Source organism: Rhizophagus irregularis, chromosome 6 (genome assembly GCF_026210795.1).
Source record: "Rhizophagus irregularis chromosome 6, complete sequence".
NCBI classification, from domain to species: Eukaryota; Fungi; Glomeromycota; class Glomeromycetes; order Glomerales; family Glomeraceae; genus Rhizophagus; species Rhizophagus irregularis.
In genome coordinates, this window is record NC_089434.1 from 4,495,540 (window position 1) to 4,509,020 (window position 13,481).

At 27.5% G+C, this 13,481-nt stretch overlaps 1 protein-coding gene across 1 annotated transcript; it reads right to left on the reverse strand.

Annotated features, from left to right (window-relative positions):
* Positions 1 to 11,523: 11,523 nt before the first annotated feature.
* OCT59_026659 (uncharacterized protein) lies at positions 11,524 to 11,993 on the reverse strand (the record flags this gene model as incomplete). The annotated part of the gene is made up of 2 exons (XM_066143322.1): positions 11,524 to 11,559; positions 11,631 to 11,993. 2 exons carry the CDS (start codon positions 11,991 to 11,993, stop codon positions 11,524 to 11,526), a joined length of 399 nt encoding a protein of 132 aa, XP_065992852.1.
* Between the last annotated feature and the right edge of the window lie 1,488 nt (positions 11,994 to 13,481).

Here is a 13,481-nt window from a genome sequence, read left to right on the forward strand (position 1 = left end):
TCTACAAAGATCATCTGGAGATCTAACGTCTAAAAGTTTGAATAAGTGAACCACCTTCATAAATAGTAGTAGCACTTAAAATCTATGTTAATCCCATTCTTCCTCTCGTGAGACGCGCAGATTGATAATACCCTTGCACGACTTCAGCACCTCCAGTGATAGGATTGATAGGATGAGCTCCCTGCGGGATGTAAAACACTAACATATACTGTATGACCAATGACAACGCCTAGCGCCATATTTACTTATTACATAAATGATTATAATCCATTATGAGATTCATTTTATTAAAAAGACAGAAAGGAAAATAATAAAAAAAACTTACTCGTTCGGCAATTGTTGGTCATGTGGCTTCTTGCTTGTAAAAAACTGAATTAATTTCTGCCATCGCGATATGCCCAACTCTTTTGATTTTAATCGTAAATCCTTGTATTCATCACGACTATGCATTCTAGTTGCACCAAATTTATTGAATATAATTAATAAACTTTTTTATAATTTCAAAAGCCAAGAAAAATAAAAAAAAATTAAAGATATTTACTGAGTAGCGATATCTCCGACATATTTTTTCTTCCTACAAACCATTTGCTAAAAGTTAGTATCTATTTCCATTCTTTTAATTACAAGTATATATTTAGATACAGTTTTGGCACATTTTTAACGAAAAATAATTTTTCTTTTACGTACCATCGAATACTGGTCTCGCGCCACCAAGGCAGTACCATTCTTCCACTATTGTTTAAACACCAATTTCTCGCCGCATTAAATAAAACCAAATAGACTAAAAGAAAACCAAAATTTCCTCATGGCTCTATTTCCAGAGGAGAATTGATTCTTTTTATAGGCATTTGAGTATTTGAGTCACAAAACAGTTAAATATTTTCATATTTAATCGCGGATTATGGATAAGAATATAATAATAAAATAACCGTATTTCACTGTTATTAAGCACTCTTTTCGGGAGTGCTTAATAACAGTTAAAATAGGTATTTTATAAAATTTTATTTAGGAGTGTAAAAAGGAATTTTTATTTCTTTTTTTTTTTCCTGGTAGCTTAGCTCTTGGACAAAAATGAACGATTTTTATAATAATTTGGATATATTCATGAGTGATTGATTGTCATACATGAAAGTTGTTTCGACAATTCGACTTGTATAATTAAAATAAATTACACATAAATATATATTTCAGAATAAGTTGGATTATATTTTTTTTTTTTGCGTATGAAATAAATTAACGGCTAATTCCTAATTGAGCTTAGATTAAATGCATTCGTAAGCCTCATGAAAAAAAACATTGTAATTGTCTTCCAATTTGGTAGAAAGCAGTATACAAAAATAGATAATATTATTAACACTTATATGAATTTGGTAACTATAAATAAAATAATTTATCTATTTTAATATAATCTACCGTATTACATGGTACATAAGTGATATTATAACTAACCAAAATCGATCCAGATTTCGGATAACATATAATTTATTGAAAATTCTTGACTCCTTACTTTCCATATATGCATTGAACCATATGATCAAATCATTTGATGATGATTGATCTACACAAAAGAATTTCCGGTTCTGGTTACTGATTTTTTTTTGAAGGGTTTTTTTTTATTTTAAATCATTTAGATGTATGAATTAAAAAGTATATTTTACAATCGGACTTAAACACGCTTTTAATCTTTTATTTTGTGCAAACTTGTTTAAAAAACTTTAAATGAGATTAATGAAAGACGCCAACGAAATAAAAAAGATTAAGAAATCGCTTATATAATATTAAATTAATTATTGGCGTAAAAAAACTATGCCAATTAAGAAATGCCCCATTCTTCATGGGTTTTCTGTTTTTAAATATAATATCACATACACTGTAAATACTTGAATTATTTTTAATTTATTAAATATATTATATTAAAATAATTTACTGTAAACGTATTTTACTATAGTATCATTATCATTATATAATACGGCATTTTTTTTTATAATTTTATTATCTCCCTCTTAAATATATATTTATTTGTATTATTCAAACAGAAAATGCCTCAAAAAAGATAAAAACAGCTAAAAGACAAAGAATCAAGAGAAGGATATATGGAAGACATTCTATTCAAATGCCACCAATAATAGATACACATTGAGCCGCATAATTTATGAATATCTTGTATTACTATATGCTATTCATCGTAAATCACCTTATCCTTTGTTGTGGTTATTGTAAAAAAATTTTCTAATAGATAACCAACTTTTATAGTAACGTCATAAAAATAATTATTATCTATGTTACAATAGGTTCCATGTGAAATTTTTTTTTATGTTTTCCTTCTCCTGCTGCAGGAGAAAATGTTTCATAATATATTGTAAAACACATATATATGTTGGCGCAGGTGACGCAGCTAACCTTTTTACATTCTCTATTTTATGCATATTTGTCATGCATATATTGCATATCGTTGTTATGATCGATACTGTATATTCCAAATTCCTGCCTTTTTATTATGCTGATAACGTATGTTAATATTGTTAATAATATTTAAAAGTTGTCTAAAAATGATAAACATTTGAAGAATTTATTTTTTGAAGATATTAGAATAGTTAAAAAATACTTCAAATTTAAAAAGAACGAAATTTTCAAGATAAAGGGCAAAATAATGTCAAAAGAAAAAAGAAAAAAAGATTCTTATATTCGACTAAACCTAAAGTGAATTTTTTTTTAAAATTATCAATATGACGTACTGAAAAGTCGGAGTTTGGACATATACATCCGCTAGTTTACAATCTTATTCGTTAAAGGAATACCAATTTGAAGAAGTTTCGGAATCTCCACGATTCTATGCAGAATGTTGAAATTGAATTATTTACATTTTTTATTAATACAATAAAATTCGTTTATAGAAAATTAAAAATAAATTATCCTAATTCTTGAAATAATAACATAATCTATTATTGATAAAAAATGGTCTAACTTAAAAAAGTACCTCCGGTGGGAAAAAAAAATTTTTTTTTTTTATTCCCACTTTTATAAAATCTTTTCATCCATTCAAATCAAGAATCAGGTTTTATTACAAGTTATTCGGCATATTTTTTTATTAGTTATATAAGTATAGATATTCTATCATAGTATCACAACACTATCACAACGTTTCTTATTTGTATAATTCTATTATAGTAAGATACTGATCTTTCATATACAGAAAAAATCTTAAATATCTTTTTATCATCTATTATCGATTTCAGGTAGGGTATAATATTTTAATAATTATTAATTAGGTGACAAATACAAAGTAAAGGCAGAACAATGAATCACGTCAGCATGAGCCGCCTTCACGTGATCTCAATTTATGGGTGATCATTATCAATGAATTACTTAGAATGCAAATCAAAAATTTTTATTTAATTACTTTGTTTTACATTTTAGTAATTTTGGATCGGAGAACAATAAAAACTTGATCTATTTCTAATGAACTTATTTTATCCTAAACTCTCTTCTCTACCCGAATTTTCTCCTTCTGCGATCCTTCAACCTCATACTATAAAATAAATTAAATAATAATGTATTTATTTGTATCATTTATCAGCGCTCTTTCGCGTACATTATTTGAAATTTTTATGCATAAAAAGCATAATCTATTTTTCTAATGGGTTAAGGCCCTATAAAAAAACTTATCCATTATTTCCGTAAAAACTTCGTAAAAATGTGAAATGTAAATAATTTGATAAATAATTCTGTTGTATAAGGTCATTAATTCTGGTAATATGAGCCTTTAACGGAAAAAGATGGAATATAAAAAACGGATCGGCTTTTTTTACAGGCCTTGGGTAAAAGGATTAGGTAATAATTTGATAAGGGATTTGGGGTAAAGAAATTAGTAGGAAATTAGGTAAGAAATTTCAAAATTATCATAAAGAGGTGAGTTAAATATTCAAATTATATAAATTGTATCAATGAAATGAATATGATCCAAAAAAATGTACAGTACACGAACCTAAACTCTCGACTTACCGAACTTTTTTAAAAAACCGATTTCATAGTACTATACCGAATTTCATATAAAACATAAAAATTCTTAATATAATCACGTGGTTTGAAACATATCTGGTAATGATTAAAATCTTAATTCTGGCCAAAAATAATATTCTTATTCACGTGACATATTTATCTCGGTATATAAAAAAATTTACATCGATCATATATCGACCCTTTTTTCTTGAACTTTCACTTGCTCGGTATATAGAGGTTTGACTGTAAACAGGTAATAAATCAGTATTGATCGATATAAACTAATTAAGATATAATTTTTGACCATAACCTGAAATAATCTTAATTTCAGCAACTGAAGTTATATTTTGATATTGTTAATTACCATTATTTGTTTTTGTTACTGATAATTATTAAAAATTAAATAAATATTGATTCTTAGTTCATTATTTTTAATTATTTATTTCAAGTATTTTAATTCGTTCATTTGGATTAAATAAATGATACTTAAAGACAGTATTTTTTTATCATGAAAGTAGGAAGTGCGTGATTGATTTAGGCAGCTTCAACGGGTTAATTGATCGCACTAACAAAATAAAATTGGCTTTTAAAAATGAGATTTTAAAGAAGAGCGTTCAATATTAAGTCAAGAGGATAGTAATTACATAAATTATTGTTAAACTTTGTAATTGAGTGATTAATGTGTGCATTTAATTTATTTGACCTGATCCAGCACGTCGCGAGCTTAGACCAATCTAATAGCAACCCTATAAAAAAATATTGTCCAAACACTGGTTCGGAAAATCGACCCCGTTCCGAACATTTACTTGACATTTATTGGACATTCATCATGACATTGTACGTTTTTAATGTGGTTAAAAAATTCTCAATCTCCGCATCTTGTATTAAATTGTAACAAATATTGTATAATAACGTGCGAATGTTCGGAAAATTGACCCCATTCCGAATAATTATCGGACAAATATTTTTTATAGGGCAAAAACATAGTAATCAATTATTAAAATAAAGATCATAATTTGGGTATATAATAGAATAATACTATTTATTTCCTTAATTATCTTAAAAAATTTATAATTCATAAAAATAAACCTAATTACAATGTTTGGAACTATTGTATAGAAGCATACTTTCATTTTTTTAAAATCTTTTAAGACAATAATATTATCATAAATCTTAGACATGGAATGAAATTATAATAAAGCAACAACCTTCCATTAGATTATGAATATTGTTGGATCAGTTCTTTAATGCTTAAATAATTAAGCGAATGATTTAATTATGTAAGCAGAAGGTTTATGTATAATAATCAGTGTATAATTAAACGGTATATCGAAAATATCCAATCAGACGTGTAGTATAGCACTTTACGTCGGCATATATATACGTTCAACCACGAATAAAAAATATTAAACTTATCAATAAATAATAATAAGATAAACTTTATTAAATATCGTTATCTGTTGTTATCTAAAAGAAATATTACTACAAAAAAATTGACCTGTATTTATAATAAAACTACATATACTAAATGATTAATAAATTTAACATATTCAACATGTTTAAGTTTAATATATCTTACATATTTAATATGTTTAATATGTTAATGTCACCACCGGTTTTTGACGTTCGGTCAGGTAGTAACAGAAAGAGACATAAGGATCGGTTAACAAATGATAGGGTAATATGACGTTGTATAACAAGTGATAGGACCCTATAAAACCGAAATGTGTTAAATTTGTTGTTCATGTGTAATAAGTGTCTAAAAAAGCACCATTTTGTCCAATTTATGTCTTATTACAAAAAAACGAAAATTAAACAAATGGTGCTCTTTTAGACATTTATTACACATGAACAACAAATTTAGCACATTTCGTTTTTATAGGGGGATAAAAGTGTATACAAATAAATAATGATGTAAAGTGAACGGGTTAATAAACGATAATAAACGATGTGATAAACTGAGGGTAAATCGGATTGTGTGTGTATAGGAAACAGTTAGTAATAAAATGTATACAGATAATCAATGATGTATAACGAAAAACTAATAAGTGATAATAAATGACAATGACAATAAACGATAATAAACGATAAGGAGTAATAATTAACAGTATGATAAAATATGATAAAACGTGTATAAGAAGTTCAGAAACAAATCGGCAGGTTTATTCGTTAATAAAAAAAATACGATGTTACTGCCTCTGTCAGCGCTCTGTAATATCCGTATATCTATCTTTTAACTTAATAAAACTACACGAACTGCACTTTTCCAATCCTCCACCATCGGTTCTTTATATATTGTTAAAAATCCGGTGCGAATCTGACTATCGAACAGATTTGCCATCTGGTCGTATTTTGTCTATTAAGCCACTGTTACCACCGGTTTCTGACGTTCGGTAGGTAGTAACTAGGGATGGCAACGGTCGGTTATCGGCGCTCTGTAATATCCGTATATCTATCTGTTGAAAATAAAACCTATACTAAACTTAAACTGAACTTAAAAAAAATCTCTAACTAATTACTCCAACTGCACCTCCAACAACGGTCCTTTTTATATTGTTAAAATTCTGGTGCAAATCTGTCTTTCGAACAGAATTGCCACCCGGCCAATTGTGGCGATCTGGGCACATTTGTCTATACAGCCACCTGTATTCAGCCGCTAAGCTTCCGTTGTTTTATCTAATCACTAATTAACTAAAAATAACTAAAAATAACATAACTAAAAATAAATAAATAAAAAAAATAAAATAAAAAAATATCCCGTGACACCACCTTTAATTCAGCACTGCTAAGCTTCCGATTTTATCTAATCGTTAAATAACTAAAAATATCTTTACGTAACATAACTATAAATAAACAAATAATAAATAATAGATAAAAATAAATACATAACAACAAATACATAACAACATATATATATATAAAAGAATAATATATCCCGTGACATAAACATGTTAAACTTTCGTAGCATCGATCAATTCCGAACCGGCACATGATGATCACATGACATCGACATCGACAATTTACAGTGGTGTGCAAAAAAAATGACAATTTTTTTGAGTAATGATCAGCAGGCATAACTTATCCGATTTTAGTCGTATCTACACAAATAAATATGCGTATGAAAGCCCCGTGATTACTTTATTTTTTAACGAAAAATTTTAACCGTATAAAATGCCACTATCTAAGCAAGAAACTCAAAGACAAACGATATTACAATTCTGGAGGCAAGGAATACGTACTGCCGCCAAAATTCATTCTTTGACAAAGATACCACTTAGGACAATATATAGGAACCTTAAAAAAATCAAAAAAACCGGAGATGTGAAACATAGAGGTGGCAATGGACGTATTAGTAAAATAACGCAAAAGGCTGCTCGTGAAATTGGACAATATATTCGAAGAAAACCCACAATTACCGCCAAGTTCATTGCTGCCAAATTGGAAGATGTTGGTGTTAACGTCTCTCGCTCAACAGTTTCAAGGTATTTGACCAGTCACGGATACAAAAATGCACTCCCCCTTGCTACACCAATGCTTACTCCAGCCCATAAGCATAAACGTATTGAATGGGCACAAAATCACATGAATGATGACTGGGCAAAATACTTTATTTAGTGATGAGACAGCTTTCCAGCTATTCCGCAACACAGTAAGACATTGGTATAAAAAACAACGGCCAATTCGTCCCATACCAAAAGACCGAAGTAAAATTTTTGCATGGGGTGGTTTTTGCATAAGAGGTAAAACAAGTCTTTTTTGTTTTAGGGGTATAATGGATGGAAAATTTTACACAAAAATATTAGAAAGACAAATTCCAGAGGTGTACAGTATGTTAGGAGATAGTTGGCGGCTGCAACAAGATAATGATCCTAAACATACTAGTCGGGTTGCTAAGGAATTTCTCAAAAATAATGTCCCAGAGGTTATGGACTGGCCATCCAATAGTCCAGATCTAAACCCCATAGAAAACCTTTGGGCAATTGTTAAGAGAAATACAGAGTTGCGTAGACCAAAAAATCTTAATGAATTAGATGTTTTTTTGCATGAAAAATGGGTAAAAATTCCAAATAACCTCCTAATTAATCTTGTAAATTCAATGCCGCAACGTTGTAGGGAGGTTATTGACAGAAATGGTGAACGAATACCATATTAATTTTTTTTAATAAAGTCTACTATGTTTTAGCTTTAAAATAATACTTTTTATTTTTTGATTGGTTTATTGGTTAAAAAATTAACGTGACTTGAAAAATTGTCATTTTTTTTGCACACCACTGTATATCAGATAATAATAATAAGTGTATTTAATTAATATTGTTAACATAATTTAAAAATTAAGCGCTTTTGTCTTTTGAAGCACAACCGGACGGATAAAGAAAATTTAGCAGGTATTCTGGAACGTCAATTTATAACTTTACGAAAGAAACATTAAAGAAATTATCTTAAACCAATAAAATTTACATTTAAAAGAAATACCTTGTTTCAATAAAGTTTATATGGCTAAATAATTGAACTCATCAAAGGCACGTTAAAGTTTACAAATAGTAATAAGAAACAACTGAAACAATATCAAAATTAACAATATTAAGAGATCCGATATATACTTTCTTATTCTGTATAATTGATTATACGGATGATCATCCATTTAGATGAACGTATGATTGGACAACTGTTCAAAGTACTAGCATTTATGTTTATCCATACTGTAATGTTCATTCGTGATTGGTTCTAAGTTTTGAATGAAATAATATGAATTGATGAAAAAAGAAATTCGGCTAATATCGAAGAATTTCATTGATTCACTCCTACAGTCCTATAACCTATATTTGAAATTATTTTGTTTGAGATGAAACTTTCCGAAAGATTCGCCGATTCATATTACTGTGAGCATAACTGGTCACGAGCCAATTAAGTTATTTCTCCTTGTTTCATAAATTACAGTAGTAATCTATTTATGAAACATTAAAAGTCTTCCTAATTTTGGAAGTTTATCGAAGAATTTCATATCATTACTTGTTTAATTGCAAAATTTTTTGCAACCAATAAAGACCAAGTAAAACTAAGCAACTTTATATAATTTTTATTAGTCTAAAGCTTAAGTATGATTTATCATAAACTTTTAAGTCTCATGTTTATATGATTGATAAATTGCTCGTTGTTTATCAGATACTTTAACGTTGGGATAATGGTCGATGTTGAATTGTGCCATTACGTACAACATGACAATAATTAATCGGGAATAACATATTAGTATACTAAAATTTTGAAATAAATCTTTAGAATTTTATTTTCATATTTTTTTGGAAGAAAGCGGGTTTCAAAAATAAATAAATAAATAATAAATAATTCTGACGAAAATATTATGCGCCAAATAGAATCTGATATACTGATAATTTTTAGACTAAGATACAAATAATTAGTACTTTTGATATTTTTTGCGTTACGTCATTTAGATTAAATATCACATTTTACAAGTAAAGTAGTACTATATATAGTTTGTTTATATGAAGCATGATCTTGGACATCAACAGACTGCTTCGCAGTGATATTCCCTATCCAATAGTTGTGTTGTAAATAATTATTCATTGATAAAATAGATAGAATTATAGGATATTTATGGTATCGGTATGTTGCACGATTTTACATTTCGCATTTGAAATTAGGAACGTGAGAAAGTTATTCGCACTTTCTTAAATTTTTGTTTTTAGCGTTTTTTTTATTAATTTCTTTTACGTAATTTTATTAAATAATAGTAAACAAATAAATATTCATTATATAATTCTCGTGAGTTTTGTTCTAAAATATTAATTAAGAAAGAATTTTTAATTCTAATTCTAAATTATTATGAAAACTAGAAATAATAAATACTGGAGATGTAAAATCATGCGCGGAATATGTAAAAATGTGTAGCTAGTGTAGCCATATCAGCATATATAGGTGTATAGGAATCCCACGCAACCAGTACTTCCATCAAAAGATGCATAAAAATTTTTGAATTTTCGAAGTTTTAAAAAATTGTACACTTCTAATAATAAACGTCATTTAGAACCTGCTGGAACTAAATAAGATGATATGCACAAAAATTATTAGATTTTTTTAGCTACGTCACTCATTAAGGTTGTTATATAAATTATTATAACTGCAGTGACGTTATTGACGTAACTGCACCTCTATTATAGGTTAATGCATTTATCTAGTGGAACACGTAACATGATTTATTTTTTTAAAAAAAAAATAAATAAAAGATGGCAGATGACCAATTCTGGAGCGCTAATATACATTTGTTTTTCCGAAAATGTATTTTTTTGAAAGAATTATTAATAAAATTTTCATTTTGAACTTGTTAGAATCAAGTAAACCCTTACTTAAATTAGATTTTGAAAGTTCTTATTGACGCTTATAATTTTATAAATTCTTTGTAAAATTATTTAATGTGTTTATGTTATTGAAATTAATTATTTAATGGTTTGATTTAAAAATTTTTAATAAACAACATATTTTTATAATAATCTTCTTCTGGTTATTCTATTGTTCTATTTGTATTTCTTTATTAGGAGCCTGGAACAAATCTATATATAGAATTTCTTTACCATACCTTGTTCTAAAACGAAAAAAGACATCTGGTTTTGGCCAAAATTATCAATTATTAAAATATGTCACTCACTGGTTTCTATTTTAAAAATTTTTATATTACAATTTTAGATTGAAAATAAAATAATATATATTATAATTTAATAAATTTATGCTTTTTTCGCGATATTATATATTATAAATTATGTACATTTATTATACTAAACTTCATGGCAATTAACGTATTTGACGCAAATTTTAAGGAAAATATTTGCATAAACGTAATAAAAGAGTAACAAGACCATTGATGTTACACCAAGAACCAGTTATTATCTTAAAAAACACAAAACACAAAACAAAAATTGCAGGAAAAGTTTCATGACGAAAAGTATCTAAATGAGGTAAAAGGAGCAATCTTCTATAAACATTCTGTAAGACAATATAATATATATATGTATGATTTCTGAAAAAATCTTAGTATGATCTTATCGTTAAATATATTAATCAATAAAAAAAAATCCAATTATATTGATACTACTACATTTCTTTTATATAATATGTCTTTTAATTACTATCAAAAAAAAAATTATATATAAATGTACATGAATAAAGGAAATATTTAACAAATAATTGTCTTGTTCACTACTTAATTTACAAAAGTAAATGTTATGCTAAATAATAAGAAAATATTTAAGTTTTTAAATTTTTTGATTTCGATATGATTATTGATTATTCAGTATTGCAGTAGCCATACGATACCATATCATACACATGCCTATATATAGTACAAACTTAATGATCTAATTAAAGTGAAACGATTACTGAACAGTAAAATTACATCAGAAAAGAACAAAATTACGACTCCAAATATTGAAAAGATTTATTGATTTACAGGATTATTTTACAGAAGTTCCTACGCATGGAAGTTATACTTAATAAAAAATTATCGTAATAAATTTAATAAAACTGTTCAGTGCGAGCATCTTCCTGTTTCTTTTTTAAGAACAAATTTTAAATTAATACATAATTTATATTATTAGCTATTTAAGTTAATTGCCACCTACTTTATCAAAAAATTGATTGTCTTCATTTTGTTCGTTATAAACGATTTTTGTTGGGTCTTCATCGGTGATCTTCGATTTCTTATGATGGACTTTTTCATTTTCGCCATGGGTATCCTCTTTATGACGGATTCTCTTGGAGCTTTTCATGTAGGGATGTCCCATTTGTTTAAAGTGTTTGATATGGTTGACGGGACGATTGAAATTCCTAGTTGATGGCACAATAGTTTCAGGAGGACTTTTAGTTGTTGTCGCAGCGCTTTTTTTTGCTTTTAGATATTCAATCAACTGAGCGATCTCAGGATCATTTTTAATATCATTATTATCGATGTTCATGCTTTCCGACATATCCATATTTTCCGACATAATAATAAGAAAGTGCGTTTGTGATGAAAAATTTGTTCTACTACTCATTTATAACTTTTTCTGCTTTGTCTAAAAAAAGATGTCAGACACCAATTCTAGAACGCCAACATGCATTGGAATTTCCTAATCCAAATGTAATATTCTTTATTTTTTTTTTTGTTAATAATGTTTGTCCATTTAAAACTTAAAAGATTTTTGTGTTACAAAATTCTTTATAAAAAAGAAATAAATTTATTATTATTATTATTATATATATAAATTATAATAAAAAAAGAAAAATAAATATATATATTAATCGTTTTCATTATTCTTTTTACAGAAAAGAAATTCAAAGAGCTATATACGGATTGTTCTATTTATACGCATTTTTCTATAATTGATCGAGCTATGCCCTGAATATCTAAGATCTGCTAACTTTAAAAAAATTATCTGTTATTGTTTTCTACTTTTGGCATTCATATTTTTTTTTTTATTGAATTTTTATTTTAAAATTATATAGTTATTTTAAAATTGTATTGTTATTTTAAAATTGTATTGTCATTTTAAAATTATTACATACTTCGTGTGAATTTTTTGAAAAATATATTATTCTTAAAAAAGGATTATAATTAGGTTGTAAATCCTTATATTTTCATTACTTGTGTTTATGTTTATTTTCAGGAGACAAAAAAACGTTTCAATTGTTTCATGATAACTGATAAGTCAATCCGTATGTTTTTTTTTCTTTAGAGAAAGGTTATATTACATGTATGTTAACGCAACAAAGAACCCTACCCTATCTATATATAGTGCATCACATAAAAATAAATTTTTTTTTTTGACAAATCAAAGCCGATTTGCATTCATTCATTCATTAGTCAATTAAAAATAGTGCAGTATAATTCAGGCCAAACTCACGATGCCGGCCAGAATTACATATTTATAATATCACGTGATATATTATCGAATGAGATCACATGATGCGATTTATCATGCGGTTTCTCATCATATATACATCGAACATTATCAATTTGACCTGAGTCTGCCATCAACCTCCACAATCAACAAATATTTAGTTAAAATCTCTTCAATTCAACTTGAATTATTGGCGAACTATTAAAAATTTTTGCCTGAATCGGAATACAGTTAGTGAGTCAGACCTCCATAATTGCACACCCCTTGGGACCATATGCATAATTTTCAAAATAGTGCATTTAAAGAGGGTGTGCATTTATAGAGGTAAAATAATTAGAGATCATATAAGCTTGGGACCGAACCAGAGGGTGCATTTAGAGAGGGTATACATAGTGGGTGCAATTATGGAGAGTGCAATTATAGAGGTCTGACTGTATTTACCTATTTTGATCGACTATATGTAAATGATTCTAAGTACGAGAGAAAAATTTTGGGTTACTATTAGTGGATCTTGTGTATCCCTCTTTAGCTAGTAGTCTATCAGCGCGATCATTGTGAACGTCGGTTATTTGAATGTGCTTTGACTTTATGCAT